This window comes from Rasamsonia emersonii (assembly GCF_000968595.1).
Source record: "Rasamsonia emersonii CBS 393.64 chromosome Unknown ctg1118621760408, whole genome shotgun sequence".
Classification (NCBI taxonomy): domain Eukaryota; kingdom Fungi; phylum Ascomycota; class Eurotiomycetes; order Eurotiales; family Trichocomaceae; genus Rasamsonia; species Rasamsonia emersonii.
In genome coordinates, this window is record NW_013563021.1 from 235 (window position 1) to 26029 (window position 25795).

At 51.7% G+C, this 25795-nt stretch overlaps 10 protein-coding genes across 10 annotated transcripts; 5 read left to right on the plus strand and 5 right to left on the minus strand.

Moving 5' to 3' along the window:
* Nucleotides 1-1461: 1461 nt before the first annotated feature.
* Nucleotides 1462-2253, minus strand: T310_6429 (O-methyltransferase; the record flags this gene model as incomplete). The annotated part of the gene is made up of 2 exons (XM_013470730.1): nucleotides 1462-1695; nucleotides 1852-2253. The coding sequence occupies 2 exons, from the start codon at nucleotides 2251-2253 to the stop codon at nucleotides 1462-1464; spliced, it is 636 nt and encodes a 211-aa protein (XP_013326184.1).
* Nucleotides 2254-2809: 556 nt separating this feature from the next.
* Nucleotides 2810-3950, minus strand: T310_6430 (1-aminocyclopropane-1-carboxylate oxidase; the record flags this gene model as incomplete). Its single annotated transcript, XM_013470731.1, has 2 exons — nucleotides 2810-3523; nucleotides 3579-3950. The coding sequence occupies 2 exons, from the start codon at nucleotides 3948-3950 to the stop codon at nucleotides 2810-2812; spliced, it is 1086 nt and encodes a 361-aa protein (XP_013326185.1).
* A 344-nt stretch (nucleotides 3951-4294) lies between these two features.
* T310_6431 (Allantoate transport protein) lies at nucleotides 4295-6149 on the plus strand (the record flags this gene model as incomplete). The annotated part of the gene is made up of 4 exons (XM_013470732.1): nucleotides 4295-4327; nucleotides 4457-5455; nucleotides 5518-6056; nucleotides 6122-6149. 4 exons carry the CDS (start codon nucleotides 4295-4297, stop codon nucleotides 6147-6149), a joined length of 1599 nt encoding a protein of 532 aa, XP_013326186.1.
* A 2038-nt stretch (nucleotides 6150-8187) lies between these two features.
* On the minus strand, nucleotides 8188-10397 carry T310_6432 (uncharacterized protein; the record flags this gene model as incomplete). Its single annotated transcript, XM_013470733.1, has 6 exons — nucleotides 8188-8724; nucleotides 8772-9358; nucleotides 9416-9622; nucleotides 9658-9670; nucleotides 9724-10039; nucleotides 10204-10397. 6 exons carry the CDS (start codon nucleotides 10395-10397, stop codon nucleotides 8188-8190), a joined length of 1854 nt encoding a protein of 617 aa, XP_013326187.1.
* Nucleotides 10398-10679: 282 nt separating this feature from the next.
* Nucleotides 10680-12022, plus strand: T310_6433 (uncharacterized protein; the record flags this gene model as incomplete). The annotated part of the gene is made up of 5 exons (XM_013470734.1): nucleotides 10680-10887; nucleotides 10937-11004; nucleotides 11096-11442; nucleotides 11516-11583; nucleotides 11637-12022. The coding sequence occupies 5 exons, from the start codon at nucleotides 10680-10682 to the stop codon at nucleotides 12020-12022; spliced, it is 1077 nt and encodes a 358-aa protein (XP_013326188.1).
* Nucleotides 12023-13044: 1022 nt separating this feature from the next.
* T310_6434 (uncharacterized protein) lies at nucleotides 13045-14688 on the plus strand (the record flags this gene model as incomplete). Its single annotated transcript, XM_013470735.1, has 1 exon — nucleotides 13045-14688. One exon carries the CDS (start codon nucleotides 13045-13047, stop codon nucleotides 14686-14688), a length of 1644 nt encoding a protein of 547 aa, XP_013326189.1.
* Nucleotides 14689-15335: 647 nt separating this feature from the next.
* On the minus strand, nucleotides 15336-16546 carry T310_6435 (uncharacterized protein; the record flags this gene model as incomplete). The annotated part of the gene is made up of 2 exons (XM_013470736.1): nucleotides 15336-16267; nucleotides 16324-16546. 2 exons carry the CDS (start codon nucleotides 16544-16546, stop codon nucleotides 15336-15338), a joined length of 1155 nt encoding a protein of 384 aa, XP_013326190.1.
* A 2530-nt stretch (nucleotides 16547-19076) lies between these two features.
* On the plus strand, nucleotides 19077-20767 carry T310_6436 (uncharacterized protein; the record flags this gene model as incomplete). Its single annotated transcript, XM_013470737.1, has 3 exons — nucleotides 19077-19283; nucleotides 19339-20382; nucleotides 20471-20767. The coding sequence occupies 3 exons, from the start codon at nucleotides 19077-19079 to the stop codon at nucleotides 20765-20767; spliced, it is 1548 nt and encodes a 515-aa protein (XP_013326191.1).
* Nucleotides 20768-22694: 1927 nt separating this feature from the next.
* T310_6437 (uncharacterized protein) lies at nucleotides 22695-23159 on the plus strand (the record flags this gene model as incomplete). Its single annotated transcript, XM_013470738.1, has 1 exon — nucleotides 22695-23159. One exon carries the CDS (start codon nucleotides 22695-22697, stop codon nucleotides 23157-23159), a length of 465 nt encoding a protein of 154 aa, XP_013326192.1.
* A 1712-nt stretch (nucleotides 23160-24871) lies between these two features.
* Nucleotides 24872-25401, minus strand: T310_6438 (uncharacterized protein; the record flags this gene model as incomplete). Its single annotated transcript, XM_013470739.1, has 3 exons — nucleotides 24872-24956; nucleotides 25099-25347; nucleotides 25379-25401. The coding sequence occupies 3 exons, from the start codon at nucleotides 25399-25401 to the stop codon at nucleotides 24872-24874; spliced, it is 357 nt and encodes a 118-aa protein (XP_013326193.1).
* Between the last annotated feature and the right edge of the window lie 394 nt (nucleotides 25402-25795).

Consider the following 25795-nt stretch of genomic DNA (forward strand, 5'->3'; position numbering starts at 1 on the left):
AAGGATTCAGGAATGCAACAGCGCGATAAGCAGGCTAGTTAGTCTGGAGCGTAGCATGGCAATGGCTGGTCGTGTGAGCAGCGCCATCATTGGTGGGCGAGACACAGCGAGTCACGAGCCAGCGCGCGATTAGCCCGCGCGGAAGGAACGACCGATCTCCACGAGCCAAGCCTGGCCCCTGCCCCGGTTGGCAGTGAGATAGCAACGTTGCACCCGCGCCTTCCCCCGGACAGCATCACCGTAGCATCGCCTACTCTTATCATATCAACCCCAGACCGGCCAGACTCGCGGCAGGCTGCAACCCTGCAATCACAGTGTCGCTCGCCTGCCACGCTGGCTGCATTCGCCTCCCTTCGTATCAGAGGATTCAGAAACCGACCATACTACATACTGCTACTTCCTAATTTTAGCTTGTGCCATTCTTGGCACATATCATGTGACTGCGTATCCACGGTCCACCAATGCCGCGCCAGATCCTGACTCCCGGGTCGCTGACTAATCTCTCCGCAGTTCCACCCACAAACAACCAACGAGCATCTCGCCCAACACTCGAGTGACTCGAGTCAACGCAGTGGCCACGAATTGACACGTCGATGGCTTAGCTACATGACTGGCTGATATCGTTGCTTGTTACTCTGCTTGTTGTGCAACACGAGTCCTGTCATAATGCTAGACAGGTTGGGTGGTTGCCCATGCGGGGAAGCTCGTGCAACGGTCGCAACGCCACACGTGGTGCCAGTGACACCCGCTCAGAGGGGACTCTCGAGCGACAGCATCCAGTTTGCCCCCCTTATCGCCAGATCGATCGCGCTAACGCCAGTAAGCTGTGTGACCAGATGCGCCGTCCGCATCCTGTCTCGAGCAGCCACTCGCAGTTATTCCGAATGAGTTAGGGTTGAAAAAATAAAGATATTGCTCGTATGCCACTGTTCCATTTGGCGATTGCCTGCGTATGGATTCACACTGGTATCTGGCAGCTTATCAACACGTCTACTCTCGCATACTGCTGGTACTACCTCGTCGTTGATTGCGAGGCTATACTCATGGCGGTCGACAACGCCAAGGGAGATATCCTGCAACAGGAGTGGATGCAGTGTTCGAACAGAGAGGGAGGCAGATTAAGGGGTGACATCCCGTTAAAGCAATCAGATTGATGATCGTCCACGGCATCAGTAAACAATCCTGAGCACAGGCCAGTACTAACTGCTGTCATTTTTTTTTATCCTGGCTGCCGCATCTACTACCTCCGACATGGCTCATACCTCTTTCTTGCGATATTATTGGCACTGCGAGGACAGTTGTGTTCCCACTCGGGACATATCTAAAATTAACGTGACATCTTTCTATTTGGTTGGAAGACAGACATGGACAATATCCCGGCTCTATCGTAACCAACAGTCCGGACAACTCCATCAGATCGCTATAGACGACTGCCAAGTCTCGTCCTAGATATTGATAGATCTATCGCCTTGGCAAGTACACGCTCATTTCTAACCCCCGACTGTAAGGCAGAGTCAGATTGGTGAAGCCACTGTCTGGGTCGCGCATATAATTCAACAAGTCTTTATACCCCTCAGCCGCGCCGACAGTGTTGTCTGCGATCACCACGGCTCCGTATCGCATATGAGGTTGTACCAATTTCAATGTGGGCAGGGCCATTGGCGTCCAGACTGCATCGCGGTCAGTCAATGCCAACTGGATCCATGCAAGATATATATATATAGCTAGAGATCATCTGTGCAAGGCAAGGAAGGAAGCCATACTGTCCAACAGCAGCAGATCGACCTCACCAAGATCCTGCTTCAGCGTCTCTCTCAAATCTCCTTCGCGGAGATCAATGACCCCACTCACCACTTCCCCGCACTCCTGCCAGTACTCTCGGGCCTTCCTGGCTTTCGTCGGCTCGTATTCCGTGGCAGTGACACGCCCCTCGCCGCCGGTAGCAGCAACATTGGCTGAGACAGCGAGGGCGAGGTAGATGGTGCTGACGCCGTAAGAGGTGCCAGCTTCGACGACAGTCTTCGCATTGATGGCGCGACAGAGCTGGAAGAGGAACTGCGCCTTGTCCTCATCGAGCGCGATGAATTTGTCGCGCATGACATCGTCGAAGCTGCGGTCCTTGAAGTCCTCGTTCGACAGGGCTGCTTCTTGGGCCTTTGATTCCTTGTGCAGTCGTGCAAGCAGGGAGAGGATGTGAGCTGGGACTCCCTGGAGGGGGTTGGATGGAGGAAGGGGTGTTTGCGATGACGCCATGGCTCAGAGTCTCTATCTTCTGCGTTGATTGTGTTGGTATTGCACCAGAAAGTGGGACAGACCTTGATTAGGTATCTGTCACTTCACTCATATAGCAATGTTGGAGCAACACGTGATGTCCAAGTTGTGACTCATGGGGATTCAATTCCCTCCCGCTCAGTCTTCGCTCCACTGCGGCTGAGTCAAGGCCTCGTCTATTGAATCAGTCAACACAGGTCACGTCTGGAAGGCAATGGTGCCGGTGCGACTTTCACAAGGAATACTGCCTGTAGTGCTGACAGGCTGCAATGGGTCAAGCGATGCTTCTCATAGACATTTAGTAAGAATTCACGTTTTACGGGGCCTAGCTGACAATCAATTTACCAGATTAGATCGATGACAGTTTTTAAGCCTTCCATCGGCCGACACAACTGTGAGCACATTACAAGGGACAGATGTCGAATCCAACAGCTCGAATTGATCTCACTGATACCGGATCAGACTGATGAGCGCTGTTTCGCCTCTTTGCTGGTGTCGCGATTCTTCATGGTCTAAGTGGTAACTGCGTTCTTCGTGGCTATTGCACCACGACATCCCGCTTCTCCGTGCCCATTGCATTCTGCCAACTCTCCGGCCCAGTAAAATACTCGATCTTCCTCCCAAGATGTCTCCTCAACATCCAATCCCTCGTTTTCTCCTCCGTCTCTCCGTCCGGGGACGTCACGCCCTGCTCATCGATCAGTCCTCCGGGCAGCCTCTTCATGACGACCTCGTGCTCCGGTCTCGAGAAATAGACCAGGCTGTATCTCGTGTGCTTCGCCTGCTCGCCCGGCGGCGTGACGACGCGATGCAGGTTGCTCCGGAGAATGCCGGCGGAGAACTTGACCATGGCATCGCCGAGGTTGACGATGGCGCAACCGGGGACGGGCCTGACGTACACCCAGTCCTGCGACTGCGGCAGCTGCACCTGCAGCCCGCCCAGGCGGTTGAACAGGATGGTGAGGGAGCCAAAGTCGGTGTGTTCGCCGAGGGCGGCCGTTTCCTCGCTGACGGGCTTGGTCGACGGCGGCGCGCGGATGAAGCGGACGTGGCAGCCGGATGGCGCGTGGAGACGGTGCAGATTCGACAATGTCGAGGGCTCGAGTCGGAGCGATCGCGAAAGCGACGTGAATAGCACATCGAGGATGGTGTAGTTGGTGTGGATGTACGTCGAAAGATCGCTTCGTCGGTTGTTTATGAGTTCGGGCGCTGGCAGCGGTTCGGAAATCGAGAGAATATCGTCTTTGGAGATCTGCATGTTTGAGTACCCAAAGAACACTTCTCAGCGGACGCTATGCGATACCTACATTGTAGATCTCATTCCTATCTCTCGTCCCCTCCCCATCAATGACTTCCTTCCCCATACCTTTGTATCCGAAATACTTTCCCTGCGCGGCAAAATCGTATTTCCTCTTCTCTTCCTCCGGCAACGCGAAGAAATCCTCTGCGAGGTCGAACATGGCGTCAGCTTGCCGCAATATGCTCTCTCCTACCGGACAGCCGCGCATGTCCAGGTAGAAGAAGCCAAGGGACTTGGCGGCCTGGAAGAGCTGGGCATGTTCGTCGTCTTCATCCCCGTGGAGGAGTTTGGACAGGGATATCGTTACGAGAGGCGCGGTGGGCACGTCATCTGGGAAGGGAGGAAGCTTCTCCTCCCTCGATCGGTCGACTGCGGGCATGGCAGATCAGGATCGAGCGTAGATCGTACTCTCGTCTCTATTTATGCTCTACGTCGGTGTTAAGACACGAACGATCCTCAATACATGCATGCATCTACCTCCGACGAGTACATGGCACATTATATAGATACAGCTGACGGCGTCACACATGAGCTTCGTCATCGGCGTGAAGAGCGAGACGCGGACTTTCGACGGAAATAACCGAAATTACTCTCTTTGCGGGTAAATAGAAGGCAGGAAAGATTTATCTCTTGCGGAAACTTATCCGGTGGACGATTCCCTCTTGGCAGGTTGGCCGTGAGTATCGCTGATCCTACCGCTGATCTGTTTGGCAGTTCTCCGTGATGACCGTCGACTGGGAAATTCCCCGTGGGGCAGTGCGGAGGGATTTGCGGAGTGTGGAGTTGGTGCCCCATCGTGAATTCTGATAAAGTGCTTGGTGCAGAATGAGTCCATGATCATGAATAATACCATTGATTGATTGCTTATCTGCTGACGTTCTCAAGATAACTGTTCTGACCGAATTCCATGTGCAGGGCTTGGTGATGACCAAATTTAGCAATGTCGCACACCTCGAGAGGATACCTGCAGACGTCGTCCAGGCCATGCAGGTAGTAGATGACAGCGCCGCAAAAGAGATCGAGCAGACGCTGCAGCAGTCGCGCCAGGGGGGCTACCTGCCATCCGCAGCAGAGGAAAAAGCGCAGCATCGCGCTCAACCGCAAGCTGGACGTCTTCCTCGTGCCGTTCTGCGCGCTGATCTACCTCTTCAACGGGCTCGATCGAAGCAATCTCGGCAATGCGCAGACCAACGGCTTCACGAGCGACCTGGGGATCCCCGCGTCGGCCGTCAACACGGCGACATCGCTCTTCTTCGCGACGTACGTCCCCTTGTAGCCCGTGTCGGCCGCCATAGGGAAGAAGGTCGGCCAGTCGTACTGGCTGGGGATCATCGGCGTGGGCTGGGGCGCACTGACGGTGGCACACGCCTTCATCAAGACCGAAACGCAGCTGATTGTGCTGCGGCTGCTGATCGGCGTCTTCGAAGCGGGCTTCTACCCGACGGTGGTGTCGTACCTGGCGCAATTCTACCCACGGTACGACCTGGCATTTCGCATCGCGTTGTTTTACGGCAGTTATGCGATTGCCGGCGCGTTCGGGGGCATCATCGCGTACGGCTGCTTCCAGATCAACGGGTCGCTGCATGGGTGGCAGTATCTCTTCATCATCGAGGGCGTCTGCTCGCTGGCCATCGCGCTGGCGACGCCGTTCTGCTCGCCACGGGGCCGGGCACAGCGTGGTTCCTCACGCCGACAGAACGCCGCTACGCAGAGAACCGCATGATGATCGACGCGGCGGCGAATTTTGACTCGACGCACAAGCTCAGTTGGCGGGATGTCACGGAGGCGCTGCTGGACTGGAAGCTCTGGCTGGTGCTGCCGTTCAATATCCTGCAGAGCGTGCCGCCGCAGGGGTTCACCATCTTCTTCCCGACTGTCGTGAAGGTTGTCGCCATCCTACTAAGCTCATTATCCTGCTGACAGGCGACTAAGCTAACGCTGCTCAGGGCCTGGGATACTCCGGACCAACAGCCAACCCGATGACCGTGCCGCCGTACGTCATCGGGGCCGCGTTTCTGCTTCTTTTCTCGTTCGTGTCGGACCACTACCACACGCGGCTGTGGCCCATCCTCGTCGCGCTGGTCATCGACATGATCGGGCTCGTCATGACGATTACCCTTCCCTTGGACAACATCGGCGGACGGTACGCGGGGCTCGTCATCCTGCTAGCAGGGACATTCATCGCGTCACCGATCACAGTGACGTGGCTAGCAGGCAACACGCCCGAGCCAGGCAAGAGGACGGTCGTCCTAGGTATCAACGGCTGGGGGAACCTAGCAGGGATAATCGGCAGCGAGATCATCCTCGCAAAGTACGGGCCGACGTACCGCGTTCCGCTAGGCATCACGCTGGGGCTGGTAGGGGTTTCGTTCGTCGGATACGCGGGTTATGGGATCGCGTTAAGGGTAGTTAATTGCTGGAAAGCGAGGAAAGTGGCAGCCATGACGGCGGAGGAGATTGAGGAGGAGAATAGAGGGGAGAGGAGGTATGCGGATCGGAAGTATACGTTTGTGTATGGGTTGTAGTAACCCTACCCCTTAACTAACCTAGGAAGGGGATTTCATATCATGGTAGATAGATGTGGATGAAATAAAGATTCCGTTTTGGTATTATTTGACTTGCGAGAATATTATCTGGACGCCTCCAGGCTTGCATATTACGTACGGAAGAAACATGGCATGAATTGGGTCTCCATCGTTCAATACACGATTGTAGCTGCGATGAGAAATCCTAATTAATGCTGCAAGAAACCGTCTGCACAGCATCAACACAAACACCCTAATTCAAGCACATCTAATACAACCGATCAGTCGATTGACAGGTTATATATAACCCCCGGAACAAACCTCCTCGTCACGCGATGCCACCGTTCCCAACTCTCGCCAAACCTCTCCCTCAACATAGCCTCCTCATCGCAGATCCTCATCCAACCCATCCACACCAACACAACCACCATAACAGCATACACGGTCCCCCCCAACCACGCACTCTCGCAATGACGTCCTCCGGAACTCAACACCCGGGCGCAGCATCCCATCTAGCGAAAAGCGCCATATTCCCCAGGAAAACGAGCATCTGCCCCACGTAACTCGGATGCTGGACAAAGCGATAAATCCCCGATGTAACGAGACGGTCTGGCTGCGCAAGGCGGAAGGTGAAGTTCTTCCCCAAAGCAGCATACGCAGCGAGACGGAGAGGCGCGCCGAGGAAGATGATTATGAAGAGACATGTCACCGTGTAAGGGGACCAGGTGAATAGCTTAGGGTTTAGATTTGAGGGATGCCGGCAGAGGGGATGGCCATGGTGCTGGCCAGTAGCTGGAAATGTGAGTGTGAGAAGAGCATGGTACACGGACATGCTAATCGCGACTACGCGCCGAAGGACCAGTCGTCCAGGCTCATGCTGCCCGAGGGCGCCGACGCGATCGCGTTTCCATAGCCGGTGAGCACCGGTGCTCGGATTGGGAGGCGTGAAGCAGCGAGCTGTGAGGTAGGAGGACAGGAGGAGTAATGAGAAGAGGGTGATGGTTGGAAATGAGAGGGGAGTCATATGTACACCGTATCTGTGGTGGACTGTTTATACAAGATACTAGATTTAATGAGAAGTTGTATATTATAATTATAGCATTTAATGATGATAAATAATCAGATAAGCGAGTGAGTGATAGAAGTAGGTTTATGTTAGGCAGTACCTAAGCAGTAGATAGTATAAATAATAATAGCTCTGTTTCACATGATCCATACTTCCATTCCTTCCATGTTATGCGTCCAGTTCGGCGTACGGAGTAGGTAGAAAAGAAAAAAAAAGCTCCGGGTAGGTAGTAGGGACCCGGTACGGAGTAGCAATTTAGCTATCTACTCCGTACTCCGTACCTACTCCGAGCTGTAAGCCCGTAAGCTCTTTGCTATGTTATGTGGGAGCAAGGTCCCTAATGACTATCGTTTAGTATTTTGCTGTTGCCAATCAGGTTTAAAGAAGCTGGTAATGTATTCATTATCTACCTTGGTAGTAGGCAATACTCCCGCAGAGCTGGGCTGGCAGAAATAATCGTGATTTGGCGAGTCTGGATGTTTATTTATAAAGCGCCCATTTTAAGTAGCAGAATTCGATAGCATTCAATTATGATGTTAGCACGGGTCTTTTCCCAGTGTGAGTCTGTCACTATAATAAACAACTTATAACACTAGGAAATAATGACCTAAATTTTGTAAAAGATTTGTCTCCTCGTTTGGGCAATAAAAGTACTTTAATACTGTTTTGTGTTGATTTATGAACGCTGGGTTTTAAATTTATATGTTTTGCCAACCAGCATGCCGGAATATAAAAAAAAAATCTTGACATTAGTATTTACGCCAGATCAAAGTCAGTTGATTAATTTTTGTTAACTATTGTTTTCCGGCTTGAAGAAGAAGAAGAAGGAGAAGAAGAAGAAAAGCTATATGCATAGATGATGGCGAAGTAAAGTACAGGAGGATTACAAATGATGTATGTACATCCCCACCGCCGTATTTACATTGAAGAGAGAAATATATCAAAGAAATATATATCGAAGAGAATGGCCAAAAGGAAGATGAAAATGAAAATGAAAAATGAAAGAGCGAATGCTATGTGCTATGTCAACACACGTTGTCGTAGATCTGCGGGTTAACGAAAGCTGCCTGCGGCTGGTTCTCGTATCCAAGGCGAATGAGCGTGTTTTCTGTAGAACTGTCAGTAAAGAACTTTCTTATTTCTTGAGATGCGGCCATACTATTCGGATCGAATACCGGCCAACCAATCTTGGTCAACCCCTGCGCTGGATCGGACACGAAACTGGCCCACGCCGCTTGCATGAGCTGCTGCAGCTGCAGCTGGGGCTGCGACTCGGGAAGTCCCGTGACATCCTGCGACGCCCCAAAGATCATGTTCATGTCCACGCCGTGGTAGGCACCGCTGGTGGGATAGAGACGCGTGTTGTCCCAGTCGGCGCAATACCGGAACCGCCACGCCGGAACCCCCGCGTTCACGTGGTTGATGGCTTCCTGGCGGCTCGGGCAGGTGAAGGTCTCGTAATTGAACTGCTGCCACTGCGCCTCGGTGAGATTCGCCCCTTGCGCGTAGGCCGCGATTTTGTAGAAACCGGCTTCGTTGTCGTCGTTTCCAACCAGATAGGGCTATGTCGTTAGCATCGACTGTTTCTTGTCATTCAGTGTCTACTTACAACACGCGCAAACTGTCCACTAGCCGACAGAGTCGTGTAGTTCTCGAAGATCGTCACGTTGTCGATGGTTGGCTGGAAGGCTGGCGCTTTGCGAGCCGGGTTCGTGTTGGGAACCTTGACCTGTGCAGCAGCCGCTTTGATGTCCTCGGCGCTCTTTTGTCTCATGCACGGAAGCACGTCCCCTGACGAACCGCATCCAAGCAGCTCCGACGCGTTGTACCAGTGCTGGGCCGCCTCATCGGGCGTGTTGACGGGAAAGCTAAACACCGTCCCCGAGTGCGAGATCATACCCGCGACAATGGGATCCGACTGATAGGCATAGGCCCAGTAGTCGACTGAGGCACTTCCACAGGACTGGCCGGAGATGGTGATCCGGTTGGGATCGCCGCCGAAGGCTTTGATGTTGTCCCGCACCCATTCCACTGCCATCCGCTGGTCGAGGAGACCAGGGTTGGGCGGCTGGCCTGGGATGCCAGGGAAGCCAAAGATGTTCATCCGATAGTTGGCCGTCACGACGATGATATCCTGCGCGTCGGCCAGGTAGCCGCCATAGTAGAAAGGCGTATGCGTGGTGCCGCTTGTCCAGCCTTGACGACGTTAGCCGGTCGTTTTTTTCTTGGTCGTGCAATGGGAGATCGACGTACGTCCTCCATAGAAGTGAACCAGGACAGGCTTGGACTGATTCGAGGAGTCTTTTGACCAGATGTTCAAGGTCAGGCAGTCTTCACTCTGGGTGTTGTTGTTCGCCGCAGCAAAGGCCTCGAAGATGCTGTCAAACTGCGGCGTCGCGCCAGGATAGGCGACCAAAGGAGAGGGGGTGTAATAGCAGTCACTGCAGCCATCCATCAGCGCTGCTCCATGCAGCAGGTTCCCGACATGCACTTACAATCCCTGGCACGCTGTTAGTACGGTCCAAGCTCAGGTTTTTTTTTCCCCACAAATCAGCACTTACATAATTGGCAGCCACATAGGTGCCCTGTCCCTGATACTTCTGTGGAGGGGCAAAGCGCAGGTCGTTGACAGGGGGCTGCGCATACGGAATGCCCAGGTACTCGATGACGCTGGGGCGCTTATCGGAGCGATGGCCGATGATCAGGCCGTTGGACGTGGAGGCATTGAAGCTGGTGGCATTGCCCGCCAGCACGATGGCCGGCGCAATCGCACCGAAAACAAGCGCTTCCCACCTCATCGTGTGCAGCGACTGCTGGATAACAGAACGGGAGAGAGCAGGCGTTGAGCTTGTTAAGCTCGTCGAGCTCCCTGCGTGCCTGTATGCTACAGTCACGTGACATCACGGGGTGCAGCAAGCTAATGAATTGGGAAGGCGCCACGACGCAGAATTTCGACAAACGATGCGGTTCGCGATCGTTCCTGCCGAGAATGGATAATTCTCCCGCCGGCGGAGATAAGGTGGCGCGGGGCTATCGCGCACAGGGAAGGAGCGAGCCTGCTCTCCCGACGCCAGCCAATGGCAGCGCGCCTGCCCCGCCGTTCGTCGGCTCGATTCCGAACACCGGAGATTAGCGGCGCGATCCAATCAGCACGTGGGCGGCTGCTGCGGAACCCGGCCCAGTCTCGTGCGTCAGCGATTGCCGCTCGCTTCGCCTTGCCTGCCCGCCAAGGCATGCCAGTGCCAGACCCATGGAAAGCCTCCCTCAGCCAGCATTCCAATTTGCGCGCTGCCTGTCCGTGGTTCAGTGCAAAAGTTTAATTTCCATGGGACTCGGGCCTTTAACTGCCGCGATCCTCGATCGCATCGATGTGCTCTTCCTGATCAGCGCGCCGATAAGGAATATATCGCCCGCCACGTCCAATGGCCCATTCTGCCTCGATTGTGTCCGCTGGTGGCTGCACGAACATGACTCCTGCTTTCTGAGACGGTGACTGCACGGGAGCACGATCGACGACATGGTCAACTATGGACAGCCGCAGGGCGACGTCCCCGATCGAGGATACGTCCTCTACATCACCGCCCTGGTCATGGTCCTCGTCGCCGCCCTCTTCGTCTTCGCGCGGCTGGGGACCCGGTTCTGGATCGCCCGCATCGGCATAGACGACATCACCATCACCTGTGCGCTGGTCTTCTCGGTGTTGCTGACGGCAACCATCAATCTCGGTATGTGGATGAAGCATTGCGTGAGGATAAGGGGCTGACAGGTTCACAGCCGTTGTCAATGGCTATGGCAGGCCGATGAGCTATCTGACAACACATGAGAAGCGCACTGCATTCATGGTGAGTTCGATGGTTTCATCCGGTCAATGGGGAGGTCTTCCAGCTGACGTTCTGTCGCAAGTGGTTTTTCATCGCCCAAATCTTTTACAAGGTGACCCTCGGCCTGACCAAGATCTCTATCGTCCTGCTGTACCTGCGCATCTTCGTCTACAAGACCTTCCAGCGCGTGGCCTATGTGTACCTGGTCCTGATTACCGTCTGGGCCATCGGCACCATCCTGGCCACCATCTTCCAGTGCGTCCCGGTGCAGGCCTCGTGGGATAAGAGCATCAAGCACCCCAAGTGTATCAACCAAAACGCCTTCTGGTACGCTTTCGCGGCCACCAACACCATCACCGATTTCGCTATCTTCTTGCTGCCGCTCCGTCCGGTTCTCAAACTGCAACTGCCGAAGCGCGAGAAGATCGGGTTGCTGGCTGTCTTTGGCGTTGGTGCTTTGTCAGTGCCTCCTTGCTCTCTCTCTCTCTTTCTCTCTCTCTCTCTGTGCATTATACTAATGCGGGTTTGACAGTGTCTGCGTGACGAGCATTCTCCGAACTGTCGCTGTGTCGGAGACATCAACGAATCTGGACGAAAGCTGTAAGCCAAGTGCAGTCGCTCGAAATACTGTACTCCCTGCTAATCAATGTTAGGGGACTTCATCCCGCGCTCGACCTGGACGCTTGTCGAAGCCAACGTGGGCATTATCTGCGCCTGTCTGCCCATGATGCGCCACCCGCTTTCCGCACTGTTCCCGCGGCTCTTCCGCGGGTCGACCTATGGGCGGTCCTACGGCCGGTCCGATAACACCCAGCGCACGTACGGCCTCGATTCGCTCAGCCGCCGCAGTAAGCCCCCCTCGACGCCGCTGCAGGTTACCACCACGTTCAGCACTCAGAGCCAGGAGCGGATCATTGAGGAAGGGGGCGCGGATTATACCGACTCTCGATCGGGGGTGTCCTCTCATCCGACGGATTTCTCGCACGTGCATACCACGTGTTATGCCACTACGCCTAAGGAAATGACTGGACGAGGTTGAGTTACGATGTATGTATGTATGTATATAAAAAAATATTACATGCGTTACGCTTCAGGATATCCGCACAAATAAGCTTCGAGAGACCCGGACGGATCCAGGCCTTAGGGCATCGGCCTAGGATCCGAGCTGGTTGTCAGTCACCTATAGCATTCACCCACAGCGCCTCCAACAACAACAACAATCGTAGTATTTTTGTCCATTCTCGATACAGACCCGATTCGTGGTGCCCCATCGCTCTCAATTAACTGTCAAAGTCTCCACACAGACTTTCTGCTCCTGACACGATAGCGAAGTCATCCACTTAACCTATTTTAGTTGTATAGCCAGCACCTAGCTTGTTACTCCATCAGTTGCCCATACATCGTACTGTACCTTCATATCCATCCTCCAGCGATGAGAGAATGGAGTATTTGACCGACTGTACGTCAGTAAAGTGGTATAATAAACATTGTCTACTAGTGATATCTGCTGTGCAGGTCCAGGGTCATGAGTCCCACGTGACCATGGAGATGTAGTCCTGATTATATAATCTATCATGTGACCTGACTGGTTACCGCAAGTTATCCTCTCTTAATTGTGCATGTGAGATCAGGGGAATAGTAGCTGTTCAGTTGCTGTCTCAGTAGTTATTTCTTTTCTTCTTTCCATAACTGTGCCAGCTGTGCAATAACTGCGAGACCACATTATACATGCGCAAAATCATGTGATAGGCAGGCTCTAACAGGGTGAGTCTCTGTGAGGAATGTGAGACTTAGAACCGACTCCGATCGGACAAAATGTCGACTCGCAGCCAGGTGAGCTCCAGCATGGGCATGCATTTGACAATTTCTTTCTGATACGCGCGCGCCCCATGAAGCGTCCAGACAAAGACGACGATCCAGTCCGGCCCAGCCAAGATCAGGTCGCGCAGACAGTCAAAGTGAGACCGTGTGGTTCGGCGCTGTCGAAGCCGCCATAAACAACGAGACCATTCCTAATGCCTGCTTTCAACCTTTTCAGCTATCCTCCAGAGAGTCCCGGCAATGCCGGATGGCTCATCTGGAGGACGTCTGAGGAAAGCTGTTGACTGTGGTGGACTCGTTGCGTACGGCCACTCTAGCTGGGAGATTACTGGACGCGCAGACTGCGGGTTAGGGGGCACTCGAAAAGACACTGAATGTTGTGCGATAATACTCGGTGTCCGGAAGGCCACGCCAGTCACCATAGACGCTGACTGGAACTCTGGCGGAGATCATGGCATCCATTCCAGCAAAGGAGTCGTCGCGGCTATCGTCCTTGGCATGGCTTACGTCTTCTCGCGGCGCCTGGTCGAATTGCAGGGCCAAGGAGACGATGTTTCACTCTCTAATGGGTACGTTCATTATACGGAAAGTGTTGCAGCAGTGCTCCACGATGATGAGGAGCAGGGGCCTTCCGATTCGTATGCCGATGTTTACGTCGGTGATGTGGACGACGATGCGAGCAGATGGTGGCAAGCTGTACTTGCACCGGGCCAGGGCTGGAAGGCAGTGATTGCCACAGATGAGAGAGGGCCGTTTTTGGCCCCTTGGGCGACTCGAATCGGCAATGGGCTGTCTTTCAGAATCCGGCAGGAAAGAAAGGCGGTTCGAACAGCTGGCGTTTGTCCGCCTTCTTCCAGCCGTGCTATGCAGTTCCTGCAAGATTTTTGCAGGCTTCACAATGCGGGAACGGCATTTTCAATTGCGATTGCTACGGTCTTGCTTTTGCCGGTCCACAATTTGTACGGCTCCCCAGTTAAAATACAATGGCAGCGACTCCACCAACTCCATCGTCAAAACGGCGGAGTTTCTCTGGACAAACAATTGGAGAATTTTCGGAACAACCTTCCATACTACATGACTCTTGGCTGCCATCCCCGGGGCATCATGTCCAATCTTTGTGGAGTCTTCTGGGAACCAGATATTCCCTGTAATCTCGCTCATGCGTGGTTATATGCACCTTTGGATCTGTTGCCCCGTGCTCCGGGGGTGGATGGGGTCGAAACCCTTTACCATGACGTGCTCATTAGGGATTGTGCACTCCGTCGACCCAATATAGCTTCCCTCTTTCTCGCCGCCAGCCTGACCAATCTTATGCCCATGGTTCTTCGTTTCGTCAGGAGTGGGCTGCCTGTTCTGGATCTGGACGCCGCTGCCTGGACTGGTTCCGCGCAGTCATTTATTCAAAATTCTGGGCAACGTGTATCAAATTCTCCTGAATGCATGTCCAGGTCGGATATTTGGCGACTTCTCTATATCACGGGAGAATACCCAAGTCCTCCACTTACCCCATGGAAGCCGTTTGGAGAGATGGACCTTCAGGACGTACCGTTACAAGCTCGAGCGCATCATGGCTGCAGCGATCACTTTTTGCGGTACAGCCACTGGTCATGGCAACTCGCTGACAACACTGTTCTAGAGGATGAAGGCGTGCATCCGGAGGCTTCTGTCTGCAAGTCACAGTCTGTACCAGCCTGCCCTAGGAACTTGCAATTAAACACGCGATCGGAAATGATCCCGCTGCTGGAGGAGACTGCTTCCGAGAATGCTACAAGACATGCATTCCAATGGGTTACCGTCAACGGGGATGGATTCGCTCCGAGTGAACATGAGATCTACACACATGAGTGGATAAAGACGGTTGATGAATCTGCTTCCGTTGACTAGCGCAAGACGTATGCAAATCGCCAACTGTCTCCTTCGAAACTTCTTCTAGTCCGTAACCAACACACGCACCCCCTTGCTGGACATCTTCGGACGCGGCAGGACGAAATCATGAACCATCCGCACATCCTCCACCGTCGTCTCGAAGAGCTGCATGTTGAGCCGACGGAAGATCCTCGGAATGACCAGCAGCATTTCTGCCCGTGCAAGACTGGATGACTGTCAGCACTTATATCGAAAGCTTGCTCAAAATCTATACGAGAACACACTTCATCCCGATGCACTGTCTGGAGCCCTTGGAGAACGACACCATGTACCTGTCCAGCCGTTTCCGCTCCTGCGGATCGAGCCATCGCTCGGGGACGAAACTGTGCGAGTCTGGGAAGATGGTTTCGTTGTGGTGCATGAACACGCTCGTCATGCCGACAGGGGTCTGACGGTCACTATCTCAGTTTTGATTTTGGAGCTGTGATTTCGCTTGCTTACATTCGGCGGTATGGTCCAGTCTTTGTATTTCAATGCCTGGTCTGGGGCAATTCGTTGCAGCCGATAAGACGCGCCGTACGTCAGCCTTCATAGTCAGCTGGCGTCTCACGAGGACTAGGATGAGTCTACCTTAGACCTTCGAGGATGACCGATGTCTATGCACGTCAGCCATCATATATATCGTTTACATCGTCGCAAGATAAAACACTTGCCAGATACGGCATCTGATCGAACTGGACTAAGGTCGCTGTGTGATCCGGGTCCAATGTTTCCAGCTCCTCTTGCAGTTTCTTCAGCTTGTCCAGGTTGGCCAGCAGATAGAAGGTGATGTTTGTCAGCGCATTGGTCGTCGCTTCTCCCCCAGCGGCGACCAAAACCCGGACTTCATGTGCCAGTCTCTTGGGAGACTTTTCCTTTGGTGGCAGCTTACTCTGGAGCACGTCGTGGAGGAAAGTCGGTTTGTCAGAGGGATCGCCATCATCGCCTTTGGAGAGCCGCTGAGACTTGGAACCGTCTGCCTGGCTGGCGATGATGGAGTTGATCTTCTTCAGGCATTGATGCTGGTATTGGAAGAGCAGACCAATCCCCGGGTCAAGCTTCATCACCCAACGCTCTGGCAACGATTGGATGAGGCGGATCATTGAAGGGAAATGCCTGAAATTGACGGCCAGATCGAGCGTCCCGGATATCGTGTCACTCCACTGCGGGAGAAAGTCGGGTCCGTCGAGATAGTGAGGCTCCTCGCCCAGCACGTAACTGCTGATCACGTCCGTGGCGTAGCAGAGAAAGGCGTCACGGATGACGATCGACTTCCCTGTGTTCTTGAACGCGCTCAAGCGGCTGCACAGCTTGTCCGCCAGAGCCTGAATGGCCGGCTCGAGACGCCGGATGCGCGTCATCGAGAAGAAGGGGTTCATGTTCGACCGCAGCAAACGGTGGCGATGGTGATCGACGGCGCACAGCATCGAGAGCGGCGCTCCAAACTGCCTCGTGTAGAGTTCGTACTTGTTGCGCGGGCTGGTGCGCGAGTAGAGAACGTCATAGTACTCGGGGTCGTCGATATGGAGCTCGAATGGGCTGATGCGGACGATGGGGCCTGCAGCATGTCAGATGTGGGCAAATCGTTATGTTGGTTCTAAAGGTCAGGCAGACCGTATTGCTTGTGCATTTCACCTATGCGGAACGTATACCGTCCCCGGCAGATGGTATCGTAGTAGAACTCGTACCACAATGTCAGGGCAGCAAGTTTAGGGCCGGGGAATTTGGCAAGGGGAGAGCACCACAGTCGATAGATTGATAGCAAGATGATATAGAGGGTAGTTCCCGCGACGCCAGTAGCGACGGGGTGGGAGAGCACGATTTGCACCAGCTCCATTTTGTCTATGCAAGAATGGGATATCTGCTTCATCGACGTTTCCTCTATATTCTCCTCGAGCAATCCAAGGACGGTGAATTATATGCGCAATCTCTCTGCATGGCTATTCCGCCTCTTCGTCTGATTCTGCTTGTGTGGTTGCACAAGCCTGGTCGATGCAGAGACTTTGGCCGAGTTGACAGGTGGGATTGCTAGGTGAATCGTCATATTTCGCGCGGTGTCACTCGTATCTGTCTTCCTTATGGTTATACAACCTTGCAAAATGCAGTCCCTTGCCAATCTGTGTAATCTATCCATAGCTCGTACTGGATTATCCAGGTATGATTCCAGGCAGCAGACTTCATGAAATCCAAACGAATGTACTACGTCAAGCACAGAAGAAGATCCACCAGGATAGCTAGCTCTATATCAGAAACAGCTCTTCTTACCTGACAGTGTATGTATTATCGGAGAGAATCCCTTCCCCTGCACGATGAATGACAGCGGGAGCAGCTCGCTTATACAGGACCTGTTCATCCGTCGAATTCTTTCCCAAAAGCGACTTCAGCCGCAGCCCAGCTTGTTGGAGCGCGGCCTGCATTTCCAATCTCAAGGTTCACATGAATCGCCGCCAATTGCAGCGACCAATCAAGGATGTTGGATTGCCAGGGGAATAGTATCTCGGGAAATAAATGACTTGTCGAGATGTCAGTTGTGTTGGCCACTGAGGAGCATGCATAATTAAAGTTGTTGGTTATTCCTGTCTGGAAGAGGGAAATAGCTGTTGGATTCCCGTAGAATAAGAAACTACATTCTCGTAATATTACTACCTGGAAATCAGCCCAGGCAGACGTGGTGTTTGGCGCGTATAGCACCACTTCAATAATACGACACCAACCCTCCTAACAGATGTCCCTTTTACCTCACTGCACTATTTTACTGACTCGGTCGCAGTTATACAAGAGAGGGAATCCTGACACCTGGATGCCAGGACATAGATGATGTAGCCTGATGACTTACCCTCGTCTCTGATGCAGTATCTGTATCGAGTATCTCGAATGCTTCTTGCATGGCTTCTTTCTATTTCTCCTAAGCTTATGTCTTCGTTGCGTCGCTATCCACAAGATAATTATCGTTGCTTGAGCGGTAACTGTTCACAATGCAATTTCCATTAATGGATATCGCCAGTCGTCGGAATAATATTCACAAAGGTACTCAAAAACGATAAGGCGTCATAGTATTAGAGGTCTATTTATTGCTTTGAAAGTAAGAAATAAAGTCAGGTAAGGAGAATTGAATTCGATCATAGTGACTTAGATAAGTAAATATTGGAACCCCTAAAGAAGTGGAAAGCGATGAGCCTTCTCTGGGCAAACGCCTAAGTTCATGTTACTTGGCCGCTGTCAACTATGAGACGTATGGAAATGATCTTTGGATCTAAATAAATAAAATAGAAATCAGAAAGGATTTACAACGTATGCTATGCGCTTGAATTTGTGTAAAGGTTAATAGATTAATGTCGCTGCAATGGTGAATCCGGCGTGCAGACAACTCTGCGTTGATCCTTATCTGGTTGCTTTTGATATAGAGACATTCCATCTTTGAAGGGCTTCTTTTCTTCTTTTCTTCTTGGAAGGGTTCGTCTCTCTTTGGTAGGGGATCCCTCGACTATATTGTGCAGCATGCCTTTAAACGAGAATTCCACAAGGCCTACGCGCTAAATTCCAACTGTATTCTACGGACTGCTTAGCCGATTTGAGGTTGTTTTCCGACATAGGATATTTTACGACGCTTTTACTGCTTCATGTCGGCGGTTGCTGTGGGACCCAATTGACAGTGAAGGTTCCTCTTTCTCTGCTGGTAGTTCAGGAGGAGTCTGAAACAAGAGACAGAATTATGCCCCCGCTCGACATAGCAGGAATAGTAACAAGGATAGATGGCCACTTTTCAATGTTACCAAATTCAGCTTTGCTTACGTATGCGCGCCTCAGTCACACTGCAAAAAAGTCTAGCATGGCTTGGTGGAACAACCAGACGTGAAATATTTCTTCCGCTGTCCAGACTGTTTCGACTGGGAAAGACATAACATAGCAATCCTGAGCTGTTGGAAGTGTCTACCTGGCCTCGTCAATATATACAGCATTACTCTTGTTTCACTTGTCATTTCCTCTACGGCTCTTTTGTATCATTCCAGTTTGAACTTCAATAGAGACAGGAGACACCTACGGACGATAGATTTTGACAGAGATTGTACATCGTCACTGCAAGTATTCCCATCTTAGTATGTGTAGACCGGCAGATCATTAAGGCTAAATGATGCTGGGCCATGGACAGGGATCTGCAGTTGACATCTCCACTTCCCCAGACCCCAGACTGAGCTAAGACGGCGTAGAGTTGTACTTGGTGCTTGTCCAACCCCACTTCCCCAGACTGCATCTCTGGTCGATAGTTTATCCATGCGGAGAGCTGTATATATTCTCCTCATCAGCGGCCATGGCGAGACTCATTCTTTTGAACGGTGATTGCGCGAAGTACCTACGATCTTGTCACCATGGCTCGGTATCTCAGCTTGCGAGGAGAAAGGCTGGCAGCAGCTCGCATCGTGCTGGTCGTCCTGCCTGCATTCCTGCTGTTTGGCTACAACCAGTCCTCTCTCGGGGGAGTGCTCGCCTTTGCCTCGTTCACCAAGACCTTCCCCCAGATTGACACTACGAATACCAAAGGCGCTACCAAAGCGCATAACGCAACTGTCCAAGGTGTAGTCTTGCAACCTCTCCCTTTATCGTCACAGCTGACAGGTTGATCCTTTCTAGACGGTCGTCGCCATATACACCCTTGGCTGTCTCTTTGGTGCGCTCTCATGCACCGCCATCGGCAACCGCGTTGGCAGGAGAAAGACTCTCGTAATCAGCGCCCTGACTGCCAGTATCGGTTTAATACTGCAGGCATCGTCGTATGGACTGCCTCAGATGATCGTCGGCCGGCTCGTCTCCGGCTTTGGCGTAGGCAGCGTCAACACGATCGTCCCGGTCTGGCAGTCAGAGACCTCCCAGCCCAAGAGTCGGGGTAAGCACGTCGTCGTGCTGGGTTCGTTCATCGCGACGGGCATCGCTGCGGCGGCGTGGGTCAACTATGGCCTGTCTTTCGTCCAGGACAGCTCCGTCAGCTGGCGCTTGCCCCTGGCCATTCCACTCATTTTCACTGCTATCTTGATGGCTTCCGCATTCTGCTTCCCGGAGTCGCCCCGATGGCTCGTTCAGAAGCAGCGGATGGAGGAGGCTAGAGAGGTGTTATCGATCCTCCAAGATCGCCCAGCTGATGATGATACCCTCACGCAAGAGCTGGACACGATCAGACAGGCCTGCGAAGCCGAGAAACAGCACGACGCCGGCTTCCAGTTGCTTTTCACGATAGGCCACCAGCGTCTCTTCTACCGGACCGTGCTGGCCTTTCTGGTCAATTTCAACGCGCAGATGACCGGCGCCAACGTCATCTCGTACTACGCGACCACCATCTTCAGCGAGTCGCTCGGCTTTCGAGGCCACAGCGCCTCGCTGCTTGCTGCGGGGGTGCTGACCTGGAAGATCGTCACGGCCTCGTTTGCGTTCCTGACCGTCGACCGCTTCGGCCGCAAGCCGCTGTTCATGGTGTCTGGATTCGGCATGAGCGTGTCCATGATCTGTCTCGCGATCACCGTGTCGCACATCTCGTCCCCTGCGGCAGGGAGGGCTGCGGTGTTCTTCCTCTTCCTGTACATGAGCTTCTTCCCGCTGGGGTTTCTGGGTGCGAATTTCCTGTACTCTGCGGAGATTTCTCCACAGCATTTGCGGGTGCATCTCGCTGCTGTCGGGACTGCTGTAAGTTCGACCATACCACCTCTGAACATACTATGTTGGTTGGGTTTGGTTAGTGATAGATAGGATGTTCCTGACTGACGTGGCGCAGACACATTGGCTTTTCAACTTCGTCATCGCGGAGATCACGCCCATCTGCTTCAACAACATCGGTTATCGGACGTACATCATCTATGCCGTGACGGGGGCATTTGTCCTGCCTACAGTGTACTTTCTCTTCCCGGAGACGAGCGGCAGGTCGCTCGAGGAGATTAGCTGGATATTTGAGCGGCCGCGACATTGGTGGCTGGTGCCCAGGGCTGCAGCTGCAGCGGGCCTTCAGCAGCTTACGCCCTTGCGGGAGGCCGAAGATGACGATCTGAAGGCAGAAGCTATACACGTTCCGTAATACAGACGACAGTGATGATTCCGGGCATGACGTGGTGCTGGAGATGCACTGAATCGAGCCCAGTTTACGAGAGTCTAGTAGGGCGTGCATCCATGACAGTATCGACTTTATTTGCATCAGTCAGTAATGCTCGGTGGGCGCCTAGCCTGAGACTCTTCTTATTGTTGCCTTTTTTTTTTAATTCTAAGTTATAAACTTCTACGTTCTACTACATCTGGCGGACCTCTATACCAGCGTAGGTAGCTAATATTAATATTAACGTGAGTATCAATATCAAGGCAGACTAAATGACTACCTCCTTATGACTTTTGCTCTCTGTCCTACAACCTGATACGGCAAATGGCTATATCAAATTCCAGAACATCAGTATTAAAATTAGTATAGCGTCCACAACGAGGATGAACGCCTAATACTCCGTACTCCCAAACTCGCCTTATATGGAGATTAGGCAGTAGTCAATAGCTTATTGTTAGCTTATTCTACACCGCTCATTTGCTTGGTAGTTCTTCGACCATGCATGAACTTGATCAAAGCTTCTTACTTAACAGCTGGGCAGCTCCAGCGCTGTATCCTTGCAAGACACAATCAGTTACATACCTTGTGTAAACAGGGATATCTAGGGCTGAGAATTGGTTGATACAAACAGACATTCTCTATGTACCGGTCGTACATGGGTATAACTTCCTTGTAGGAATGACAATGATACGGAGTATTCGTCTGGACGTTGTATCTGATTTTCTGTACAAAGACATGTTAGATTTTCTGTAAAGAGTGAACTGGCACATTCTGTACTTCTTTGTCTATTTCTTAGGCTCTTCTATTGGTTCTTCCATTTTTATTTATTTGTTTATTTTTGCTAGTAGGCGACGTCTCCCAACAAACGCCGCAGAACGTGATTGGCCAGTAGCTTACATCTAGATTCGCTTAATTTAGTAATCGGCTACAGCGATGTAATTGAACAGTCCAATACTACGAATAATCATTCTGCCAACACTTCACACGGTACTCGACGGGTACAACATCTCAGCTAAACAAGTCCCAGTCAAAGTCACCAGAAGCAGCAGCCAGCTGAGCCGCAGGGCAGTGTCAGTCTGTTTAAGGTGATCGTGGCTGGCCGGAGTCTGGACGCCTAACGCCCTCCGGCGATGACACCTGGCCAACCATCTCGCCAGCACGCTCCCAGCGATTTGTACACAACCCATTTTTGAAAACTGGCTGATTTTAGCGGTCAGTAGTCAGTCTCCCATACGTGGGATTTTTAAGGTCTGCGCCATGGCTGTCTTTAACTACGGCATGGCTGCCTCACCTCTGCTAGGAAAGGATCGACGCTGCAGACAGCATGGCCTAACCCCGCGTTTTCGATAGCTGCATCGAGCTCTCCCTTCAAAGGCCAGGTCTCAGTCGTCGACTTGGCGGATAGACGGTCATTCGTTCGGTCGTCTACAAAAGGACGGATCAGCTCCCAATATCATACCAGTATCGCACTAATTTTGCTGTCAGGCCTTCCCAGTGTCACTGCCTCGAATTTCCTGTTCAGGGAAAGAATTAGTCCAGATCCAGCACTCGGAAAGTCGAATCTGACTGCTTTCTCACTCCGATGTATGCAGAGGCCTGACTTCGCCAAGATGAGAACTACTGTACAGACAACACCGCAGGGCGTGTCCACACGTCATCCCCGGATGACCCGGAGATAAGCGAGGCATAGCTGGCTAAATATAGCGATTCTGTGTTGTGAACATGGAGACCGCTCCTTCATGATCAAAACTATATAAGGATCGTGATGGATGGCCGTTCGAGTTGATCCATCATCAAGCAAGCACTCCAAAGCGAATACAAACAATCAAATCTCCTATCGATCTACCGGTCTATCCATCTATCCACTGCGCTACCAATCTATCAATTCATTTCGAAACATCAACAATACAAAATGCGCTTCACCGGTATCTTCCTCGCTGTTGCTGCCGCTCTGACTCCCCTCGCCAGCGCCGCCAGCCAGGCCTGGGTCCTCAACGACTGCGAGAACGAGCTCTACCTCTGGTCCGTCGACTCGACCGTCAGCCCCGTGCAGACCGTGCCCGCGGGCGAGGCGTACAAGGCGCCGATCGAGAGCGTGCCTTCGGGCGTCTCGCTCAAGGTGGGCGGAAACCCCAACGCGCTTTACGACGGGAGCCCGGTGACGACCTTTTCGTACACGGTATCGGGCTCGCAGATCTACTACAACCTGGCCGACAACAACGGCGACCTGTTCTCGGGGAAGAAGCTCGTCGTTCATCCGTCGGACCAGGGCTGCGAGAGCATCATTGTTCCGAACGGCACGATCCCCGAGGGCGACAACCTGACCAAGGAGTGCACGTTTGGGACGGACCTCGTTTTTATTACGTGCTCGGCATAGATTTAATCTGTCTCTGTAGATGATCGATGTGAACTGTACGGTATGGGTGATTTTCATTCCATAGGGGTTACTTGTTTGCATGCTCATATTCTTTCCAGAACGAACCTGATTGCTGCCATGGTTTTCTCAACGTGAGAAGGGCGTTCGGGAGGATGGCTGTTGGTTAACTAGTTCGAGGTGGATGACTTGTCAATCCTTTGCTTATAGAGTGTGTTTTTATTCAATCGTTAGACTGGTTTAATGAGACTATATATTGTTGGAGAATGTCCTTCCGTAATACAGTGTATGCAAGAAACCATGTTCCAGCTTCCTTTGAAGAACGTAAACGAGGTCCAGACTACAAATCCACTACTCTTCAAGCTAGCATGTTGATTAACATTCTGACGCAAATCGATTTCTCTTCTCGTACTCCCTGATCAACCGCTCAGGCGTCGACGAACCGGTCCCTTCTGCACAGCGATCGTAACCCAATCGCTTGTATGCGGCCTTGAAAAGAGGACGCATGTTGGTGAGACAGGCCGCCATGATGCCGACAGCGGGTTCGATGGACGTCCACACGCTGCTGGCGACTTGGTTGTCTGCAGTCGTTAGATAAGAACATGGTACAGTACAAGGAGCTGGATCCATACAGGTAACGTCATCGCCAGCGCTGGCCAAATCGATGAGAGCGACTAGTTGAATAACGTCGAAGATGAACGTTCTGTCGCGTCAGCTTCATGTCTCATAGGCATTATGCATGGCTTCTAGCTCACTTACAAAATTCCCAACATAAAAATGCCCAACACAAGCACTTTCTGGCCATTAGAAATCGGCAACATCCACACCATCCGCACCGGCGTGACGATGATGATCGCATCAGTTACGATATTCGGAATCTGCAGCCCATAGTAAAACGCCACCAAATCCGGACAGCCCCCCGGCACTGCCGGCTTCTTCGCCGGGGTCCAGAGCTTAGTTCATGTTCGTGGACATGTAACTCGAGATGTCATAACACTTCCCCGCACGATCGGCGCCTAGATCACCTAGAACATGTAACTTAATGTATCCTGGAGACTATCCGATTCCCTCCGACGGACTCGCCCTGCACTGTGATTGGTTTTAAATGACTTTTGTCTCGGTTCTTATTTTTACCTGGAAGATATGATCAGGTGAAAGCTTTAAAAATATAAAGCCTCGCATTGGTCAGGTGACTGAGTCTTTTTTTTTTCAGTTTTGTTATTTGTATCTCTTGCTCCAGAGATCAGGAAGGTAATCAAAAAGACAAACAGAATCGATTCAACCACAAATATACAAAGAAATAAGGAACCGATTGTTGCTATTTATAGTTCTGGATTAAGAACTCTGTTGAGACACATGTCTTGCAAGGGTATGTGCATATATTCTAGCATATATTCTAGCTGTATCTGAGGACTTACCTACTTTAGCGACTTGTTTAAAAAAGGAATCTATTCTGTTAAAAAGAAGCAAAGCATGTATGTAAAACTGTGGGCATCAGAATCTTTTTTTTTTGTTAATTATTTAGTTTGTTGATTTTGTCCCTTCTATGTATAAGCTTCCAGGCTCCTAATTGAAATGTAGCGTAATCTGACTATTTCAGAACACTACTGTTAAAAAAAAAATCTTCTAGTGGATCAAATCATACTGTGCTTAACAAAATACGCAAAGCTACACATGAACAGGATATGAAGAAATAGATCAGACCCATGTTAGTGTCAAGGAGTGTCCACTACATAATATCCTCTTCTTCTGCAATCTATTGGAGTTTCTTGAACTTCCTGACCCTTGCCGCTGTTCGACCTGGCTACATGTAGTTATTAGTTATCCCTGCGATGAAATCGTTGCGTTCAGATATGTCCTACAATTGTCACAGAGGACAATTCGACCAGAGCTTGATCTCGTCAAACTGAATCGCGATCTGGTTATTGTCGAAGTGCCTTACCTTGTCTTCACGTTTGCGTTGATATGCCTCATCCGAACAGTCGAAGTCGAAGCAAGGAGGCGGTCAATCTCAGAAACACCACCAATAGAGATATGGTCCTGCGACCTCATCCCTGTTGTCCATAGCTCGACTCGAGAAGAGTCCATAATTTGCAAAAACCATGAGTGGTCTGGTGATGTTTCTGAAATTGTCACGATCAATCGATTGCGCTCAGGTTGTGCTGTGAGCAGCTCTTGATCCGCGATCGGACTATGAACTGAGTCTTTGATAGAACACTCACAAATAAGGTATTTCACTTGTCATTTTGATGCTTTGTTGCTGTTGAGATCAAGTCGATAACCTGTGTCACCTATGACCAGGAATCGGCGACATTGCCGCCTTTACCTGCCCTGTTTATTTTTAGTATCCACGGAGTATATGTAGGAGTAAACTCTTATCGTATCTCAATTTGCTGGATTTACAACTGTGATCCTATTTCAGAAGACGCAAGGCAGCTATCCCCAGCTGACGCAGGATGTGACAGGTCCACCGTCCGGAGATTGTATCCTCCGAACCCCGCCGGTGGATTAGCATGCAGGTATTTCAAATATTTCAAACAGAACACTGCATGTGCAAGCTGTTCACTGCGAGGCTGAATTAAGAAACAGATACGGTTAGAGATGGTGGTACAGGTGAAACATTGAACTGCGATCAACCA